The sequence below is a fragment of the Lutjanus erythropterus genome, chromosome 10 (assembly GCF_056507025.1).
Source record: "Lutjanus erythropterus isolate fLutEry1 chromosome 10, fLutEry1.hap2, whole genome shotgun sequence".
Classification (NCBI taxonomy): domain Eukaryota; kingdom Metazoa; phylum Chordata; class Actinopteri; order Lutjaniformes; family Lutjanidae; genus Lutjanus; species Lutjanus erythropterus.
This window is the reverse complement of record NC_139326.1, coordinates 5,859,915-5,880,913: the sequence shown is the minus strand read 5'-3', so window position 1 is coordinate 5,880,913 and position 20,999 is coordinate 5,859,915. Positions and strand designations below refer to the sequence as shown.

Here is a 20,999-nt window from a genome sequence, read left to right as displayed (position 1 = left end):
TTTACAAATTTCATATGTATAAATCCTTCAAGAATAAATTTCCACCAAAAAATGGGAGTAGTTTTGTTAGTAGTAGTAATTTTGAAAGTGTTTTTTTTTTTTTTTTTTTTTTTGGGACATGATTTGTCCCAATTCTCAAGAATGGGTGTATTATGATCAGTCTCAGATTCCGAGTAGGAAATGAAGCACAGTGTCCTGGCTGTGCTCACATGACACAAAAACCATTAAACACAGGTTTAAGAACTTACAAACACGTTTTAGATATTTTTATCACAATTTCCTCCTACAATGGCTGCACGTGGTTTAAAAAGGTTTGATGACATCAACAATCTGTTATTGTTAACAGCCTTGTGCAGCAGACAAGAGAAAACACATCAATAATAATCTGACATTTTTTACAAAAACAACCAGGACATTTTAAATAACTAAACAGAGGATTATAGCCTAAATAACTGATCTGAATATCTGCCCGGATTCAGAGAGTAAAAATAAAATACTGATCTGCTAATTCATGTGGGCTGATTGATAATTTAAGGATACGTTCAGTGCCGCATTGTTTAGTAATCTTGTGTCACTAAGTCAGGTCTGTTCAGCATTTTCGTCTACAAGCCAGGTCGGCAATCACAGCACAAAGACAGCTTCTGTTTCAGCTTCTTCTTATCATCTATTGCTATAACGATTAACAAACAGGACAGGATTTGGGACCACTGCTCAGAATTCGGGACTGTTTCGGATTTTTCAGGGCAGAAATGCAAGACAGAAAAGAAGCAAGAAAAGAAGACGTCACTTTGGGGTGTGGGAAATTTTTCAATGCTTTCAATATTGACTAAACGAATAATCGATTAATCATGAAAATAATCATCAGATTAAAATGATCATCTGTTGCAGCCCTACTGTGGCACGGTGGCTCAAATGAAAGAAAAACAAAAAGGAAGCAAGGACCAACCAGCACTCTACCCCACATGGCTCCACTGGATGTAGGCACCGTTTTTACTGTCACCTTCTTAGAAGACAAGGTTGAGCTCAATAACATGTCAAGCCAATCCCACATCTCTCCGAAACAGACGCTGCGCCACCTAAATGTTGTGTCTACTGAAGGAGACTTAATGCAAATACGAAATAAATGTGCTATAGTAGTAACAGTTTGCGCACTCATTGACACTACGGACTGTAACTGAGACATGACATCAACAAGCTTTACGAAGAGGAGGAGGCTATAGGATGCTACAGTACTAGTGCTACCTGAACATGCTACAGATTGAGACTACAACGATGGGAGACGGTTTCACATTAGCACAAAGCAGGAACCAGCTTTGCTGAAGAGCTCTACCCATTCCAGGCCACAGAGCCGCTGAAACCAGCCGTGTCCAGAACCAACGTGTTGGTTTTAAAAAAAAAAAATAAAAGCAAAGAATGTGTTCTTCTTACAGGATAAATCTTCAGAAATGTCATGTACCATTTTTAAAATGACTAAAGTACCGTCTTTGCAGCTTGATGGATCAAGTACTTAGTAAAGCTGGCTTATTGTGTGCAGAGGAAAGCACCCCATCTGTAGTCAGTTCCTGTCATACGACACACATTCACACGCGCACACACACACACGTCCATACGAACACATTCGCTTGCACAAGCGCACAAACCCTGAAGTTAGGAACGATTTCTATCGTCACACAGCACTATCGTTTTGATTATCATTGAGTAAGAGCTGGGATTGCATACTGTACCATACATCTCCGAGGAGAGGCACCCTTCATCAATATCAGCTCATTCATTTCAGTTCACTCACACACACACACACACACACACACACACACACACACACAAACACACACTGGAATAAATTTTGAACTGGTCAAAAAAAATTACAATCACATGCTTTATAACGGAATGTAGAGAAAACTCATACCAGACTTTCGACTTCAGCTGAGACCGAGCCAAACACACAGATTCTGTTATGAAGTGTCTCCTTGGCTTTAACCACGAAAAGCTGAGAAGATTTTCAGACGTTCTGGTGGAAATTAAAAATCCTTCTCACGGTCACTCAGCCATCAGTTTAATAACAAAGTTCTGAAGTGCTTTTATATATAACTGTGAAATTATGACAGCTGTCCCTTCAGAAAAGACTAAAATAGTTACTTTTTAAAATATTTAAAATATATTCCCCCATATTAAGTGAGGGCTCTGGAACTAGTCTATCAGACACCATGAGTACACCAACAGCTGGCTACACCTCCGCACATCTGGACTGAGTATCCATTCTTTCACATCTTTCACATGACGTATATTTCATCCACGCTCAAACAGAGAATGCAAAGTGATCAGACCTTCAAAGCAAGCTGCATTCAAAGTCTAGCGTTTAAAGGGATAGTTCGGATCATTTGATGCGGGCCAATCAAAACACATTTTTGCTTCGACTTAGAACGGCTACAGAGTTGACATGTTATGGTTGAGACATATCTGATTATTTAATGGATTTGTTGAAAAATTAGGAATCTTACTGGTGCTGACGCAGTGTTCCCGCCTTTTTTACACCAGGAAGTGAGATGGGAAATCAAATTTGTCCAAGAATCGGTGACAAACTAACAGACTGAGGCAGTGGCAGACCAGCAACTCACGTATTCTGCAAGGTAAAATGATTTTGCCTATGGATTTTGGTTGGTTTGGAAAGAGAAATAATTGGATTATAAAAGGCAGTTTCCCATTGGAAGAGGGTGCCTACCTGCAGAGTAAAGCAGTGAAATATTCCATATAGAGTGTTCATTTAAAGTGATAGTTTTTTTTTTAGGTGTACCTTTTTTTAGCTGACTAAAAAACATGTTGCTGCTGATCCTGTCCATTGCACTTCATTGTTCATGCCCCTCTATCCTTCTCCTAACTGGAAATATGCCAAATGACACTGACTATTGAGAAGTAGCTCATACAACTCCACTTCAAAATAATCAAAACTATCCCTTTAAGATATTTGAGAACAGCCTCTACTAGCAATTTCTGCTCCCCGCTCAAAAAAATCTGTAACCTCTCTGGGGTTTTCTATCTGCCACTCTCCACTCATGCTGAGAGAAAACCTGCTTGTGTTTGCTCTGTAGCTCTTGATGCATTTCTCTCTTATCACCACAAAGTTAACAGAGCATTTAACAATGTTGCCCCTATAGCTTGCATTATGAGCTTGTTTGCGTGCTCGTGTGATGGAGCTGCATCCTGGAGCAAGAGAGAACGTTGAGCCTGTTAAGAAGCCACTCCATGCCATGCTCCCCCGCCTCTGCAAAGCTCAACATACCCTGACTGAAGAGATCCGAGAGACACGAGTGTGTGTACGTTTTGGACTTCTGGGCAGGGAGTTTAACCACAAGAATTTGGCAGCTATCGATTTGGCTACTAAATCCACAGAAAAGTGCAAACATTCACTTTCTTGTTGTTTTTTGTGACATCTTGTGTTTCTGACCTGCATCAGCTTTTTATATTTGACTGTTCTATGTTCTCTGTTTTAAAAAAAATAAATTAATCATTAAAAAAAAAAAAAAGAAAGAAAGAAAAAAAATCATATAACTCTGAAAGACCCCCCCCTCAAGCTTAATCTGATCAAAGTGCAGCACCCCAGCATCAGTGGAAGGAGTGGAAGTGTTTGAATGGGTTCAGATAGCAGGTCTTAGATCAGGGTCTGGTGGGGTTCTAGCTCTCTGAGAGGAAGCCACTCGCACATACCATAATAGATACACTCACAAACACACACACTCACACAGAGTCTAGCTTAGATGAGTCTGGCCTCTCCCTCCATGTCTGGCGGTAGATCACACACTCCTGTGAAGTGCATCTCCTTTCCCTTGCTCCCCTGTCCCGTCCCGGCTCTGGCACCTCGTTCCCCCAGGCTGGGCGAGGGCTGTTGGGCCTGAGGGTCTGGCGACGTCCCACGGGGGATTCCACCTGCCCGCCTCTCTTTCAGGAAGACCTCTAGTCGACGCAGCATCTGCTTGGGGTTCTTTTTGGCAAACAGCTCCACTTCTGAAGGGTGAGAAAACACAGAGACTGAGGGACTCACGCCGACACGACAATCTGTGTTTAACTGTGTTTCTGCAGTGTCGGGTTCAATGCACAGACCCGTGACTCATGATTTAAAGGAACAGTTTGACATTTTGGAAGATACATTTAATTGCTTGCTTGCTTGCTGAGAGTTACACAAGAATGCACACATATCTGTCCATTAAACATGAAGCAGCCCATGCCTGGCATTAAAAGGAATTAAAAGAAAGACTAAGAGGAAAGCACCTATCTACATTTCAGTTTTTGCTTCTTTTTTTTTTAAGCAGATTTTGTCACTTTTGAAAGTCAATTTCTCCCTTTTCCAGGCTGTAGCTTCATATTTAATGGACAGATATGAGAGTGGTTTCTTTTTTCTTATCTAAACTTGGTTAAGAGAGTAAAAAGCAGGGCAAAAACAGGCACTTGTACTCCCAGTACTCCCAGTGCAACATAACTGCTGACAGTTTGGTTGGAGACTGAAATGTGTTATGCTCAAAGCAGCTTTGATCCGCTCACCTCAAACAGAGATGAGGAGCAGGCTACAGAGGTCTGGTAAACTCCACACCCACAGATTTTTTTTTTCATTTACAAATTTGTTGTATTCAGTCCCAACAGATGCTGCCTAAATCCCTTGAGGCAATTTATGAGATTTCAGGCAGCTCCGTCTGGACAACAACAAAACAGCTTTTGTCACATGTGCAGTAGTGCTCTCCAAGACCTGTAAACAGACTTTATGTGTGAAATTGCAGAGGTCCCCTTTACTGATGCATTATCACATAAAAAAAAGAAACTCAGGAGAAACTTCATGAAACACACGGAATGTATCTGCAACAGAATGATAGATCTTGTCATTACAAATGAACAAGCATGATTTTTAAGTGCTCAGTGACAAAAGAAACAACACGCCACTTTCTTTACCTTTTAGCACAAAGCCAGAATCAGCAATGGTCTTCTGTTGGGTCTTCCACAGTTGGTACAGGTGCAGATACGTGGCAACATAGAACTCATTCAGCACACCTACCACTTGCTGACGACGATTGCACTCCCTGGTTTGAGCGAAGACAGAGAGGAGCATCGGCGTGAGGAGAGACTGTGTGACAAATATAAACTACAGAAGATGTAGTAAACAAAAACTGAGGACCGGTGACTCACTTGGACAAGGCCTCCTCTCTGAGTACTTGCAGAGCGATGCGGGTCATGTTGATTGACATCACACTAAATGGAAAGTTCTAAACCAGAGAAAATACAGAACGAAATTTAGGTCCACAAGGAACACTTAGAAAGGCTGCAAGAGCGAGTTCTGAAACATGTTCGTCTTGTGGGCGACTTTATTGATCCCTGAAGGGGAAGTTCTCTTTTTCACTCCAGTTCCCATTGTGGGGAGGACAGAGGTCAGGGTCAGCTACAAAGCAGCACGCCTGGAGTGGGAGGAGTTTCAGCATCTCCCTAGAGGATTAGTGGCGCCTGATTCCCCAAATCAGTTGTCCAAAAGTGAATATAAACATAAAACAGATCTCCAATAAATAAAACACATGCATGTATGAACACATTTGTCCTTTTATGACTTGCTGATACCTGTGTAGGGTGTTGTGATAACTTGTAGATGTCTCTCGCCAGCGGTAGAGTCTCTGGGTCCATCACAAAGTACAGAGTGTGCATGAGTCCCAGGAAACCAGTGCCACGTAGGTCAGTGGCTGGGTCTGTACCTGCAGGACAGAAATCAAATCAACACATATTAGTGTTTCCTTGTCTGGTATGAATAGTAGTTCACTTGCAAGATCAATTTAATATGAACATCCACAGACCTGAACCACTGAGTTAATCGTGTGCAGGTGTCTTACCCTGAAATCCGATGTTTTCCCAGTGTGTCCCATAGCGAGGACAGTCCAGCCTGCTGCCAATCAGCCTCTTATAGATGGTCTGGAGAACACGCATGTGGACTGATTGGCTGTTGTCCACATGACCTGTAGAAAACACACAACCGTGTAAAAGTGAGAATCAGAGGTTTGTAAGAAACACTCATGAGTTTTACATCTGGCCAACAGGCCCAGCAAACACACACTCACACTGTGCGATTGCAAAGACCAGGTCCCTTTCCTCCAGGAGTTCCCTGTGCAGCCGTGGAGGTCCGAAGAGGAAGTGTGTGATCGCGGCCAGACCTGTCCTGCGAATGGTTGGCTGGATGTTTTTCTACAGGTGGGGGTGGGCGACAAAAATACAGTAAAAGGATGGATGGCGCTATCGATGAAATTCTTAAGGAAGTCCAGCAGTAATCCACTCAGTTCTTATTTGAATATTTATATTATAATGAAAAGACAAGAGTACAGCAATTTCAATCTACTGTAACAATTCTGTGATGTTTTTCTTTCTGTATTACACTTCAATGTTCACTAATGATGTAATAAAACAGCATGCATGTGAACCACATTTTGCTGAACCTTTATAGTGTGAAATATAGTTCTGCTGCCACTGTTTTTTACTTTTTCAAGTAGTCTTGCATAACCAGACTTTTCTCTACAGCGCTCAGAGCCGGAGAAAGGTCTGGCTCCACACATTATCATTCTGCTTTAAGGGAAAAACAGGGGGTGGCCTTCCCGACTCAGACTGGATGACATGTTGCTGGTCTGATGTATTACTTGTGCCTTGTACCCAATCAGATGGTGCTGTGGACGGGACTTCAGGCAAGACTACAGAGCGGTCACTAAAGACCTAACCGTGAGTTTTTTGCGATCTGTTGCACCCCTATCGTTCACCTGTATGTCCCTCTCTCGCCCACATACTGTATATTCTGACAAGTGACACAGGTCTTTATTAGAGGCAAGCCTTTATTTCAAGCTTTTACTGTGAAATCAGTCTCAAAGTGTGGGTATAGCATGACAATGTTGTCTCATAGATAAAAATAATTCAGTGGAAATGTGTGTTCTGCTGAATTTCCCATGCAGCACATTATAGTGCAGATAAATTTGTTTTTCCAGTTTGTATTTGGGTCTCACCAAATAAAAGAAAGGTCAACTTTTACTTGAGAACTTTTGGTGTCCAGTGTTCCTTACCAGCAAGTCCCCGAGGTCTGTGGTCTGGAAGTACTGCAGGGCTTCATTGAAGGAGATGATCGGGGTCGGGTTCGAGTCCTCAGTGAGAGCTGGGGGATATTACATAAAAATATTCTTTTAGAACAGCAAATTACAGACACAAAAAGTTGTCATCATCTTGATGCAAACAGGCAAAACAGCAAGGAGCGTCTGACCTGGTTGGACGTTCTCCAGAGCCTCCCACTCCTGTCTGGCCTTTTCCAACTCCACATTTTCCTCTGTACAGATAATTAAAGATAATAAGGTTAGAAAATAAACTAATGCACTCAAACTTCACCAGAAACTCTGATAGAGGTTGAGTTTCTACTCAATGGGCTGAAGTGCAAAGGCCGACACTAAATCCTGTTCCTTCTCTCAATAATCCTTCCCGTCTGACAGATCTGCATCACTCAGAGTGCCACTGAGACCCTGTGCTTCCTCCAAGCAGACAACCTGCACTCCTGAGGGAGGTTTTACCTGCAACGGCTGCCTGGTATCTAGGATACAATCTCAAATTCCTGCGGGAAGAGGACGTGAGACAAAAGACAGGTCGTGTGAGAGTATGTGTGCCTTACCTGCAGGCTTAGGCTGGTCCCCTCCGGCTGCCAGGGTCTGCAGGAGGCCATTCTGCTTCAGTGCTGAAATCTGGGAAACGATCAAACAATGGATTACCTTACAATCAAAGAAGGGCATTTGTGGTTGAAGTGAGATACAAAGAATTAAATGTAATTACCGGCAGGGATCTGAGTGGTGCGCTGCCATTGGTGTGGTCTTTGACATTATGACTAATTATCAGTCCATTCATGACCTGAGAAGAAAAAAGTTCATATAAAACACTTGGTAGTCAAAACAAATCACACTGGATCAATGACAAGTGATTTACTCACAGGCTTATGGTTGGAGTGTCCATTGGTGATTTCCTCTAATGGTTTACATTCACAGGACAAACCATTCAGGCCCTAACAGGAGGGCAGCAACACAAAGCAGATGCTTGAGACATGTCCACAAAGCACAAATAGTGCAGCTTTCGCCGCTTTTAAGACAGGCAATTCATTATCAGTGCATGCTTCATTATGCTTTCATCTTTTGGCAGCTCTGCAATTCATGAAACCTGAAAGTAACTTGTGACATTAAAGGGAAAATTCAGATTTTTTGAGGTGGCTCTGTAGATGAGGTCACAATTTCAATATTAAATTGAAAATCTGTCAAAATGAGAATCTGTGATTCTCCACACATTTTTTTTCGTTATATTATATATTATTTAAGGTAGCTGGTTGGAAAATTTCAATGTATTGCCCATGCCTACAGGAAAACGCCAAATATCACAAGAGAGTAACTTAAGTCTCAAAATAACAAAAAACAAACTAGCAGTAAACCAGCAACTCTCGTGTTCTGTGAGGCAAAATTACTGTTTTTGCCAAGGGAGACTGATAGCAGGGAGACACCAATATAACAAATAATGTATACAGTGTATATAGTGCACACTTAACCTGATATTGATTTCTTTAAGTGTCTAAAATACATTTAGCTGCTGACCCTGTCCAGAGCAGTACATTGCTTAGCTTTCTACACCAGTACTCCTGGCTGTTTCTCCAAACTGGGGGCATGCTGACACCGACTATGACTAAGTAGTACCTCATATAACCTTACTTCAAAAAACCTGAATTAAGTACAAAAAGCCAAACGAAGTCTCGGAGATGTCTCAGAAGTTGCAGACTTTTTACTCATTAAGACAATTTAAGGCTGCACTTCCTTTGAGGATAACTGTCCCTGTCTTGTTACGCTGAATCCAGCGAGGCAGGGGACGCACTTCTCCAACTGTTTACAAAAGAAGCAACACACAAGGCTCGAGGCCAGGGAGCAAGAGGTAATGTTACGGCTAGAAAACCAAGCTGGGGATAAGGGACATGCCCTGTCAGCTGCCGCCATGCCAACATGCCAAGCGAGCCAGATCAGAGATTACAGCTAACGCAGCGGGAGAACGTTTGACCTCAGGTTAAGTTAAACACATGTGACAGAACTGCTTAAACAAATGAGCTCTTAATAGTTTAACTTTATACAACAGCGTGGAACAGGAACAGAACATTTACCCCTGAGGTTGCCTACATCAATATGCCAAGAGTGGTAAGGAAGTATGTACTTCCATTTTGCTGAGCAACAAAGCAGGTGTAGCTTTCTATTTTAATGGTGTTAAGTTATTGTGAACCCAAACACTGAAATGAGATTACATGTGGGTTGCACCAACAAGGTTTAATTTTTAAACCCAATTAAATCATGGCTTAAATTTAAATTATGTTTTATCAAACTGTCAAACTAGCTTAAAATTGAGAAAGATTCAAATTAAACCGGTTGCATTTTTACTCTAAATCTAGATTCAATTTAATTCTGTTGTACCAAAACTTAAAACTATTACACCACTTACTACATATTTAAAATGTGACCCAACATTAAACTCTAAACTTTAAACTTACACTTAAAAAAAATAATCAAGTTCCAAGAAATTTAAAGGACAACTAAACTGAACTTATACAACAGTATACAATATAACCTTTTAACAACTTTTTTAGCTAGAGAACAAACAATATATCTTTTTGAAAAACTTTTCAACTAGCTAGCAAACAATGCAACATTAAGGAATACAGAGTCACAAGTTAGCATTTTTCCCCCTTTTTTATACTTAGTATATCCCAACAGCACAATATTATTATATACCATTTTTTTTTTATTTTTACCCAGCTAGCATACAATATTTAACCTTTCAGCTGGCCAGCAAAGAACATAACTTTTTAAACACTTTAGTTAGCTAGCAAACAAATACTGAGCAGCAAGTTTTTCCCCTCTTTTATACTTATGTCCTGACAGCAAGCAAATTTATTTTTTGTTTATTTATTTATTTATGTTCACTAGGGTATGTGAGCACCTCCATATTTATTATACTTTATTTCACTTTGGTGTAACCTACATTTTTAAACTTGGATTTACTTTGTTGTTTGAATTTATTTTTAAATCAGGAGTCTATTGTTGAAAATGCTGAACACAGAACAGTTGTGCTATGTCTGTATTTTCACCAGTAAACAAATTAAAAAAAAATGAACTGGTCTTTGGTTGAATTAATCTTTGTTGGTGCAACTCAGTTTAAACGTTTAAAAGAAAAGGTGGAATAATATTACCTCAGGGTGGGATGTGACATCAATGTCTTCTTCCATTGCATATGAGTGTGTTGGCTGGCGAGCGTGTTCCTGATCCTGGCCTCTAAAGGCTTCTGTCATCATGGACTGAGATGGACTGAGGAGCTGATGTAAGGACCACCATGGTTTCTGTAGTGCACATTTGTAGTGACTTTTCTCCTCATATACGCAGAGAACTCCACAGTCACCAGTATCCGTTCACAAAACTGTCACTGGCAGAAGAAATCCATGTTGTGTACATGATATTCTCTTTTTACGCGATGATTGTGTGATTTTTTTGTGGCAGCCTGGTGTTATCAGCTACTTCAGAGTCTAACCTGGAGTGTGTGCACTGACAGGAATGTGCAGGTATCAGTCTACAAGAGCTGACAGGAGGAAATCCATCAATACACAAGTTTCCTGGAAACCTGCCTCCTTCCTCTCCTCCACAGATCTGGCTGGCCGGTGGGTTCGCTCCTCAGCTCCATCAGAGGTGCACAGAAGCTGAATGATGACATCACTGTTCAGGGCTTGGCTCTCCCCGTCCGAGACACTTCATTACTTTGGCACCCAAGACAAATCCAGTACGCACCTCCAGGTACCAGATAGTACAGTTGCAGTCACAGCTGTGTTATGTCTTCAGCCTCACGTGAAACAGGAGCACACGTCCAGAGTCAGAAGTGAAGGTGTCCAGTGAGATGTGGGTCATGGATAGAGCTCTTGTATGGTCCTGAGAAGAAGCTGTCATATGTACACAATGTCTGAAAACTAGAACAAAAAATAATTATTTAGCTTCACAAAGTTGAACATCTATCAGTGAGCAAATCATTATTATTACAACATTATTTACAACAGCAAGTGAAAATGCCACCACGAAACGCTAGCTTCAGAAAAATTATCAACATTTTTCGCCATCTTCTGCACCAAAATACTGATCAAGAAAAAGATCAACAGATTAATTGACAATTAAAATCATTTCTAGTTGCAGCCCTCAAAAATGTAATGTCTGCAATATTTTGTTTTAAATTAGGCTAATCTGCTTGGATTTACTGATCATCCCATGAGCTCATGATTTATTTACGGTTCTTAATTTAGGCTGTTTGTCTCAGTCTCCTTGAGTGAAAAATGTTCACAAATAAAAAGGAGATTTTTTTAAACTTATATTTTTAGCTATGTCAAAATTTATTTTAAAAAACTATTAGCTGCATTGCTGCAAAAATAGTATCCCAAAAATAGGAAGTACAATACTACATAGGTCTAATTAATCTACCAACCCATTTGCCCAGTAAAAAGAAAATTAACAATTATTTTGATTATCAATTAATTGTTAAAGGAGTTTTTCATGCAAGAATATCATGCTGTTAAAGTGCTGTTTCATGCAAAAAAATCCTGCCCTCAAATATGTCAATTTCCCAGTTTTCTCTGTTTCTTATCATATTAAACTGAATATCTAATTTAAGACATTATCTTGGACTTGGAAAAACTAGGATGGACATTCTTCACTATTTTCAAACATGTTATAGATGTTGTAGCCGTTGATTAAACCTGACAATTACCCTTTAGTCTTTGCTGTTCTCTGATAACTGCTAATAGATTTGCCCCAGTTTGTACAGGGGCAAATGAAAATTAACTTTGGGCAAGTAGCTTTCTGACCCAATTGGGCAAGTGAAAAATACTATGAATGTTTAACCGTGTTTTTGACACCTATAGGGTTGCAACTAAGGATTATTTTCATTATTGATTAACCGATTAGTGTTTCCCAAAGCCCAAGGTCTTGTTTAGCCCACAATCCAAATATATTCAGTTTACTGTCATAAAGGAGTAAAGAAACCAGAATTTTATCTCATTTAACAAGAGGGAATACGAGAAGTAAAAAAATGCTTAAAAAGATTAATCAAGACTCAAAATAGTTGGCGATTAATTTAAAAATTGATGAATCACTTAACTGTTGCAGCCCCAGGCACCTATGCTAGTTACTCTTACAATTAAAATTTTTTTTAATTGAGTACTTTTATTTTCAATACTTAAGTAGTCTAACTTAAAATTTTCAATGCATGACTGTTATAACTATAATGGAGTAATTTCACAGAGAGGTGTTGCCACTTTTACTGAATACTTCCTCCACCACTGTCTAAATCACAGAAAGGGAATAAAAATGGCAAAAATCTGTTACTCTACAACGTAAAAGTAACGCTACAAGCAAAGTGTCGTGATGCAAACCACAAAACGTATGTAAAAAGTCCATGTTTGTGAGCTGACAGTGGTGTACAGTGACATATCTCCGCTCTGACAGCTATAACAGCAGTCTAACGTCAGCTAGCCAACATTATCTGTAGCAACCAACAAGCTAGCAATATGTCAGCTAGCAACCCCGCAGGCACAAAGACGCAGCTACCGCTTCTCCTTAAACCGAGAATCAAACACCTGCAAATATCAGCATGCAAACCGGCCAAAATTTAGCGCAAACAGCCAAACGATTTATGTCATGAATATCAGGTGTAATTAAATAAGTTGAGAGGTCGCTAACAGAAGAAAAGCCAGCTGTCAGGCTAACTAACGGGCTAGCAGCAGTAGCTCTATTGAAGTGTAACGGGGATGGAGTCTGTGCCCAAATCCGACAGCACAACGATTAATCTGCTTTTCTCATTAACGTAAATTCAAAAAACGACACGAAACACAGCGTGCAGTAGCCTGTCTGAAAATATTATGCGATATGAAGCATTTCAAAAGTACCTCAGTTTCTGACTGTTTCTCCCTCCAATCTCAGCTTCCCTTCCCCCGTCCAGTGGCCACGGTAATTTCAAGTGCATCTTGGGAATTGTGGTTTCCTGTCGGGCTGGAGCTTCATTACGTCATTGCTCTCTCTCTCACACAGATACTGTAGAGGGGAGCCTGTGACCTCCTTTTCTACCTCCCATCAGCACAGATACTCTGCTCTGCTCAAGAAACAGTACACAGTTTCAGTTTTCTTTAAGACAAATTATGAATATAATTATGATATTTATGAAAGCCCATTCTTATGAAAAAGAAACATTGAGAAACTTTCTTGAAATAATGAGTTAGTATTTTTTATCAAATACCTCAATATCTATATTGCAACAACATTGCAAGGATGATGGTGCTGTCATAAAATATTAGATTTTTGATAAATAATTATTAGCAAAGTGGGTAAAGGCAGAACAGTCTAGTAAGTTCATCACTTTACTGCAATGCAGCCTTTATAATTACTTAACAATGACAATAATGACTAAGTATCACAAAATAATGACTTAGCATTGCAAAATGATTACAAATTTAATCAAAATAATGACTTATTTTCCAAAAAAAATTACATGTAATAACAAAATAGTGACTTATTTGTCTCAAAATAATAACTTGGTATCACAAATTAACAAGAAATTGTATGAAAATAATTACTTAATTATCTAGAAATAATGACTTATCTTAAATAATGGTTCAGTATCACAAAATAATAACTTATCTCAAAATAATGACGTAGTATCAGAAAAAAAATTTAAAAATCACAAAAGTGATGATTTGCTAATCTCAAAATAATGATTTATCTCCAAATAGTGAGGTTATGCATTTCTCATATTAATGATTTACAGCAGTGAGCTTCCATAGAACATGAAGCCCAGATATTTTGTTTTTTCATTTAAGCCCTCGAGAAAGCTTTGACAGTGTTTGGCGCTCCCTTTAAAGTGTAAAAATGTGACTACATTTCTCTCTGCAGAAAGAAAAGCTGATGTTTGAATTTCAGTCAAGGACACATAGATGGATGAAAAAATAAAAAATAAAAGAATTAATGAAGGCTGCCATCAGTGTCAGGGATCCAACATGACTGGCAGATATAGCTTGTTTTGTCTTCCTGTTCTTCTATTACACAACTTATCTGCACTGGATCATTTTCTCTTCCCTACCCCAGAGTTTCTCCTCCACTCCTTTCATTACACAAATAATGGAACGAGATCTCTGAGCGGCTACGACTCTCCTCACATCTGCTTATGTTCAGATTTTGAGGGATTTCAAGCAGATGTCAGTTATTACCCCTATGGAACATTCTTTCAATGAAAAAAAAAAGTTTGTTTTGCATTACACACGCCAAGCCCTGAAACTATTCTGCTGAGGTTTGTTTTATTTAGAGTAAACTGGAGTCAGGATCAACTGGCCGTTTGTCTTAGGCCTAAATTCTACAAAAACAAAAGACAAAAAAAAACTTGAAAGTGTGAAAAGGAGAGAGGTGAGGAGTTACAAATACTTTGTTACTGTATTTAAGTGACGTTTTCAGGTGTCTCTGCTTTACTTGAGTATTTATTTTTTTCATGAGGCAAAAAAATGACATTAAAGATGTAACAAAAAGAAACAGATAAGTGGATTCAGTGAATCAGTGAAGTTGAATCAATACTTCTACATTTATCAGAGTCTTTGCACAAGTATCTGTACTTCTACTTGAATAAAGAATTTATGTAATTTTGCCACCTCTGGCTGCTTCTTATTTCACCTCAGAAACATCTTTGAGGCTTTAGTTGTGTGTCATAATAACATAATTCTGAGGCAGTGCTGCTGAACATCTTGCAGCAGTGAGAATCCTGGCCCCTGCAGTCTGCACAGCATCCAAGAAAATGAGCTGTTACAAAACATTTTGGATCGATGAAAAAAACTACACAAAGTAGGAAAAATGTTACACAACTGGCAATAATGGAGGACAGATTTCCTGTTTGGGATGAAATCCACCGTTAACTTGATCTCGGGGAATGTGCTGCTGGCTCGTGCTGAAATGCTCGCTGCTGGTCTCCTCACACATCTGAATGGCCAAACACCTGCTCGCTCTGGCAAACTGTCAGTCTGAAAACTCATCAAGGAACAGGAAGACGTTTTTCACGAGCTACATTTTTCACGGTTTAAAAAAAGAGAACCTTTAAATTCATCTCTGGCTGAGAGGAATGATTGCGCAACTGGCGTGCAGCTTCCAAGATAAGTTTCAGGTTTTCTGTTCAGTTTTGTAATTTTTTTTCCTGTGTGACCTAGTTTGTGTGTTGACTGTTTTTAGTCTTCATGGATAGATGCTAATATCTTTAACCTCCTGCTCCAGACCCAGCAGGCAAAATTTGGTGGCCAAAGTACATTTTTGGGGGCCCAAATGTAAATTTATGTAAAAACAGTATAGAAAAGGAAGTTTAATGCAACTTAATGCAGGCTTCCTTAACTTTGACAGTTGTGTTGTCCACATCTGCCATGAATTATGAAGGCCTTGTTTCTGATGGAAAACAAGCTCAACTTCTCAACTTCTCTGACTTAGCTTTTTAGCAGCTAATAGGAAATGCAGTGTTTCCTTGAATAAATTATGGATTTCTGTGGATTAGACCGTCATAGGAAATATTTGGGATAATGTAAGTGCACAGCTCTATAAAGCAGTATGACATGAAATGGAGTGAGGAAGATAATCACACGCCGTGCTGATTATTCAGTATAGCAGCACGACCACAAGTGTGATATTGCTTTTAACAGTTCTACAAATGCCACTTATTAGCTGACAGTAATAACTGACAATAGATTATGATTTCTTTGTTTATTTACTTACTGGACTGTACTTTTGTCAAGCAACATAAACATTTTCCTGCATATTAATGTTAGCTTGCTAGCTACTTTGTGTAGATCTACATTACCACAGTCCAGATGGATCGATAAAACTGCCTCAAGACTGTCCTCAGCACATCCATGTTTAATTTTTTAAGACTCACCCTGATCCAGACCAAACAACTGGACTGAGATTGCTTAAAAAGGTTTGTCCAGGTCCACTTTCAAATGGACTGTGGTGAGGTTTATTTGTTGTCTGAATGCAAATGAACCAACCACAGGATTTTACAGTAGCAGGTATGTTATGTATATGTCTCTGGGTTTTATGTAAGGAGCACAGTAGCAATTTTAGTCAGCTTAGTAAACCATCATCGGGCCATGGTTAAGGTAGGCAGTTTATTTTTGGTGTTATTGAGCAAAAAAATCCATAACAACATTTCAGCATATTGTAATTCAAGTGAACTGAAAGAAAACTAGACGTCTGCACCTCCTCTTGGCTCTCTTTTCAGGCGTTACGAAGCCTGGGACAGTAGACTTTGGCCAGTCATGTCAGTTAAGATAGCTGATTGTTGAGTCTCCTTCCCAGGCCATAAAACTGCAGATGCTTTGGGTTACCAACCCAGAGTCTCAACACTCTCAACACTCTCAACTGTCTTTCTCCAGAATCACTTAATGTTGAACCCTGGTCTTTATCTTTTAAGTTAACCACGACTGTTGAAATGTTTTATGAGCTTTTATTTGGGTTCTCATGCATCATGAAAGCACAGAGCAGTCATCCAAACTGCTTTTCTTTGTCTCCAGCAACATAATAAAAGCATAAAGACATAAACATCACTGATATTACAGTCACTTATTCACTTGGCAGTCGTTGTAGTGTAATCAATAAATCAATAAATAAAACACTGAAATAAAAGTGCAGTTTCACAGCAGAGGGAGGGACAATGACTGGAGTGTTATCAGAAGGAAACAATGTGCAGATTGTTGTGTGCTTTACTGCTGACAATGTGTCTGCCAAGGTGGAGTGATGTAGATGAATGTGTCAGGAACAATCGAGGCACACAGTGTACGCGATGCAACATCTCATGACAAATTTTATATTAACATGGCCAAGAAAAACACACATTTGCCAGCTGAAATCAGCATCTGTGCTCCGATTTTCCTCAGACAAGCATCATCTTCACCTGATCTTTTTAATACTCTCTGGATTTTTCATATTTCTTCAGCGGTTACAAGCAGATTTATATGATTTCTTAATGAGCAGGGGTTGCTCTCCTTCCACCGTCGAGCGCGCTGTGCCAAAGCTCAAGAGGCATCTTGTGTCAGCAGGCATGAGCCATCTCCATAGAAACATTATTAGCCATCCTTTGCCTGAGGTGGTTGGCAAAGTCCACCTGCGTCTGAGAGAGCACTTTGTTTATGATTGTCTTTGGGATCCAGCCCTGCAGGCGACAGAGACATAGACAGTGTTAAACTGGGAAAAATTGAGCTGTTTTGTTTGATTTTAGTTCTTGAATCTATTTTAGTGTAAATTAGTGTGTCCTCTGATGACAAGAGTCTTTTACCTTTAGATCTAAATTTAGTAACCAGGTGAACTTGGTCTTATTTGGGTCTTCAGCACAGGGCCTCATGACTATACAGGTTGGTCCATTCTCCGCCCTGAAACACAGAATGATCATAGTACAACAATCAATGCACAATCAAATTAAAAGGCATTAGGTATTTACATCCATCCATTGCACCTCTTGCATAAATGCATGCAGAGTTCTCGGCTCCGTTTATACATGTTTAAATGCTATAGTTACTGCCAATTTTACATGACTCCAAAATTAAAATTAATTGCCACTTTTCTTCCTGGAAGTTACTGTTTTTGTTTGCAGTGTTACAGGTATTTGGCCACTAAATGTGTCGTAATATTGTTGTCAAATATTGTAGTATAATGCATATATTTTTTCTATTTTCATGTAATTTCTCTGTGCTTATATATATATATTTATTCTTGAACAGAGCAACTATAACATGATCTGGTTTCCCCCAAGGTTCAGTTAAGTATTTATGATTCCGTTACTTCCCCTGACTCACCTGACCACGCCCCTCTGCTCAGGCATTTTCGGGTGCTTAGTGGACATTCCGGCCAGGAAGCAGGTGGAGCCCCGACGCTTGGCACAGCGGACGCTGACAAAGTCCCTCGGCCCCACCACGTTGCCAGGCGTCTCTGCAGACACCTCATGGGTCACCATCGTCTCTGGGCCGATCCTTTGGAGGATCTGTGGGATACCAGCGTGAAAATTTATCACTGTTCTTGGATTGTATCGCTCAGATCTCACCACAGTAACTTGAGACCTGTTTGTGACGTGCACAGAATCTAAAGGGATCCCTGTTCATATTCCCACCCCCTGACGCCACCTCTCTGTTTTACCTTGACCTGTTTGACGTTTGGGTTCCACTCCCCCATCTGCTCCATATTTCCCACCAGCTCTTGATAAAGATTGTCAGGAGGTTGCTCCAACATCACTTCCAGCTTGAAAACCTTCCCAATGTTTGGCAACATCTTACTCAGGACTTTATCTCCATTTGCCTGAGGAAGAGTGTTAAACAAATACTGGAAGTATTCACAGACTTTCTGTCACATTTGATTAAATATCCAGTGAATGTACCTTTAATCACCCATCTGAAGTGGCACCAGCTGCAGCTTTAAAGTTAAAGAATACTTACAGAATATTATTGTGTTTTCTGTGCCTGTCTCAATACTCACGGCTACAGTTTCGATGGTCCAGCCGTCCTGTTCGCTGAGGATGCTGATGGCCTTCTGCAGTGCATCCTCACCCTGCTTCACGTAAGACATCTCCTCCTCGTTGTACCGCTCCTCTTCTTCAATACGAGAACCTACAGAAACCAAAAACAAAGGAGATGAAAATGTCAGCCAACTTACACTTACTTATGTTTCTGTATTTTTAGGATCAACACCTCACAACCAAAACTGACTGTTTGCTTTTCGGCCAGAAGGTTTTATGATATGCAAATTCAGGTATTATATCAAATCTATAATTCAATTATTTCTATCTGTGTGGTATAACATTCTTGAGAATCAAATCATTTCCTAGCAAAAGCACACTCTAGGTGAAAATCTATTCTTTATGGATATATACATATATATATGAAATATATGTAATTTATGAAATATTTTGGTTTACTTCAACTTATTTCATTTCTAAACTTTTTCCAGACAAGAATTTATAATCATCTTTGTTTAAAAATTGTTCTTTTAAATGATAATGTTGGCCCTTTAAAGTTGTGTCCCAGATTTCCATCAACTCTGTTTTGTTTTTGAACAAATTATAATTTAATCAGGCATAAAAAGGTTTAGCTAAACTCTAAACACCCCATTAGCACTTTCTGGTTTTAAAGAAGGCAGGAATACTGCTCAAGCACTGGTAAACTTTATACTTTTTGACACATTTATTCAATAATATTGCTCTCAGATGGAAAACCTGACAGAGTAGACGTCTTATATTTAATAAAGATTCAATTTCTAGGACATTGATTTCACTAGGAGGTTTAATAATCAAGAATTTGATCTTTTAAAAGATATTTTACAGCATAATTGAAGAGTAAAAAAAATCAAAACCCTGTTAAAATAAGAGTGCTCAAATGATGATGTTACAACTCACTGAGGAGCGAGCTCCGTCGTCGAACTTGACTGATCCAGTTACTGGGGCCGGGACCTGCCAGTCTGTTCAGCTCATGGTGAATGGCCACCATTGCATTCTTCCTCAAACCTGAGAGATGGAGGCAAACAAGTACACAGTTACTACGCTTCTAAATCCATTCAGAGAGGGGGGAAATCACAACAAAAGAACATAACAAGAAATGTCTTTTTGCTTTACTCTTTTTTCACTGATTCATTCAGCCACACTGATTCTGGGCTCAATGCAGAACTCCATTGAGAAAATATAAGTTTTTGAGCAACAGGAAGAAAACTAGGCCAAGAGAGCTGGATGTCAGCCTAAACAGGACCATCTCACTCACCTGTCATGTTCCTCATATGCCTGTAGGAGATGCCAGCACACAGTTTGAAGGTTGCAGGCAGCATGTTCTGTTCTGTTCTGTCACAGGAGCTTTAAGAGAACTAGAAAACTGTAAAAAGCAAGTAGAGATCACACAGATTTGGTGTCTGTCTGAGCTGTAAATCTTCTTAAAAGAAGTGGACGGACAGCTGACAGTGCTATAGAGAGGACTTGGATTTCTGTCTGCAGACTTTTGAGAGTGCTGTATATATAAGAGCACTACTCACAAGGCCGCAGTGCTATCACCACATAGATAAACACACACACACACGCATCACCTCACTGTTCCAACGGCCATGTCGCCAAGGTTGCCCGGCGGACACGACGAGCATGTCTCAGACTCTCACAAACTCTGTGTTAGATAACGTCCAGTGCCCGGGCCCACTGCATTGCTCACACACACACACACACACACAAACATCCCCATACCAGTGAATGACACAGGAGAGAGCAGCTTCTCTTCGATGATGAGAGAGCCCAAAGAAGAGGTCAGTGGGAGAGACCCTGAGTGACTCATCCATCCCTTCATGGTCCATTACCGCCTAAACACTCACTGGAATTTGAGGGCGAAAATTTTCCATTCAGTTTGGCTTGTTTCCTCTCTGTCATGACTGATATCTTGGTACGAGCTAGGGACATATTTCAAGTGTCATTATCAAAAATTGGAGCCATTAAAGGTACAGTATGTAAGAATGTCAAGCACTTTACATATTAATTGCTTTGTATTGCCGATGTGTGAACGGACTGATGTAACTTGAAAAATGAGACCTTCCCCAATTTTCTCGGTTTCCTATGACAGCCTGTGGACTGATTTCAAAGTAAAAGACTCGAGACTTGACGTTAATACACGCTGCCAAGTGCCTTGCCTCTCTTCCCCTCCGCTTCGATGCCAAGAGTTGGGAACACTAGCCAACATTAGCTTAGAAATGGAATCCCTTGCATGTCGACAAACAACCAGTGCCCACCACAACACAAAATAGTTAATCTAGCATTACTGCAGAGCATGTGAGATATGTTGTGACATTGTAGATTTAGCTGGCTAACATTAGCTTGCTTGCTAACATGCACATTACTAGCCATCTGACAATGTCGGCTAATTCACCCTT

At 39.8% G+C, this 20,999-nt stretch overlaps 2 protein-coding genes across 2 annotated transcripts; both read right to left on the bottom strand.

Annotated features, from left to right (window-relative positions):
- Window positions 1–255: 255 nt before the first annotated feature.
- On the bottom strand, window positions 256–13,094 carry elmod3 (ELMO/CED-12 domain containing 3). Its single transcript, XM_084728025.1, has 13 exons — window positions 12,986–13,094; window positions 10,256–11,020; window positions 7,973–8,044; window positions 7,819–7,893; window positions 7,661–7,730; window positions 7,262–7,324; window positions 7,068–7,156; window positions 6,084–6,207; window positions 5,859–5,981; window positions 5,593–5,723; window positions 5,170–5,246; window positions 4,936–5,063; window positions 256–3,999 (listed from the first exon to the last, which is right to left on the bottom strand). The coding sequence occupies exons 2-13, from the start codon at window positions 10,355–10,357 to the stop codon at window positions 3,749–3,751; spliced, it is 1,305 nt and encodes a 434-aa protein (XP_084584151.1). The 5' UTR covers window positions 10,358–11,020; window positions 12,986–13,094; the 3' UTR covers window positions 256–3,748.
- Window positions 13,095–16,543: 3,449 nt separating this feature from the next.
- star (steroidogenic acute regulatory protein) lies at window positions 16,544–20,999 on the bottom strand. Its single transcript, XM_084728024.1, has 7 exons — window positions 19,856–20,999; window positions 19,498–19,605; window positions 18,582–18,712; window positions 18,246–18,404; window positions 17,909–18,093; window positions 17,392–17,485; window positions 16,544–17,268 (listed from the first exon to the last, which is right to left on the bottom strand). The coding sequence occupies exons 1-7, from the start codon at window positions 19,917–19,919 to the stop codon at window positions 17,149–17,151; spliced, it is 861 nt and encodes a 286-aa protein (XP_084584150.1). The 5' UTR covers window positions 19,920–20,999; the 3' UTR covers window positions 16,544–17,148.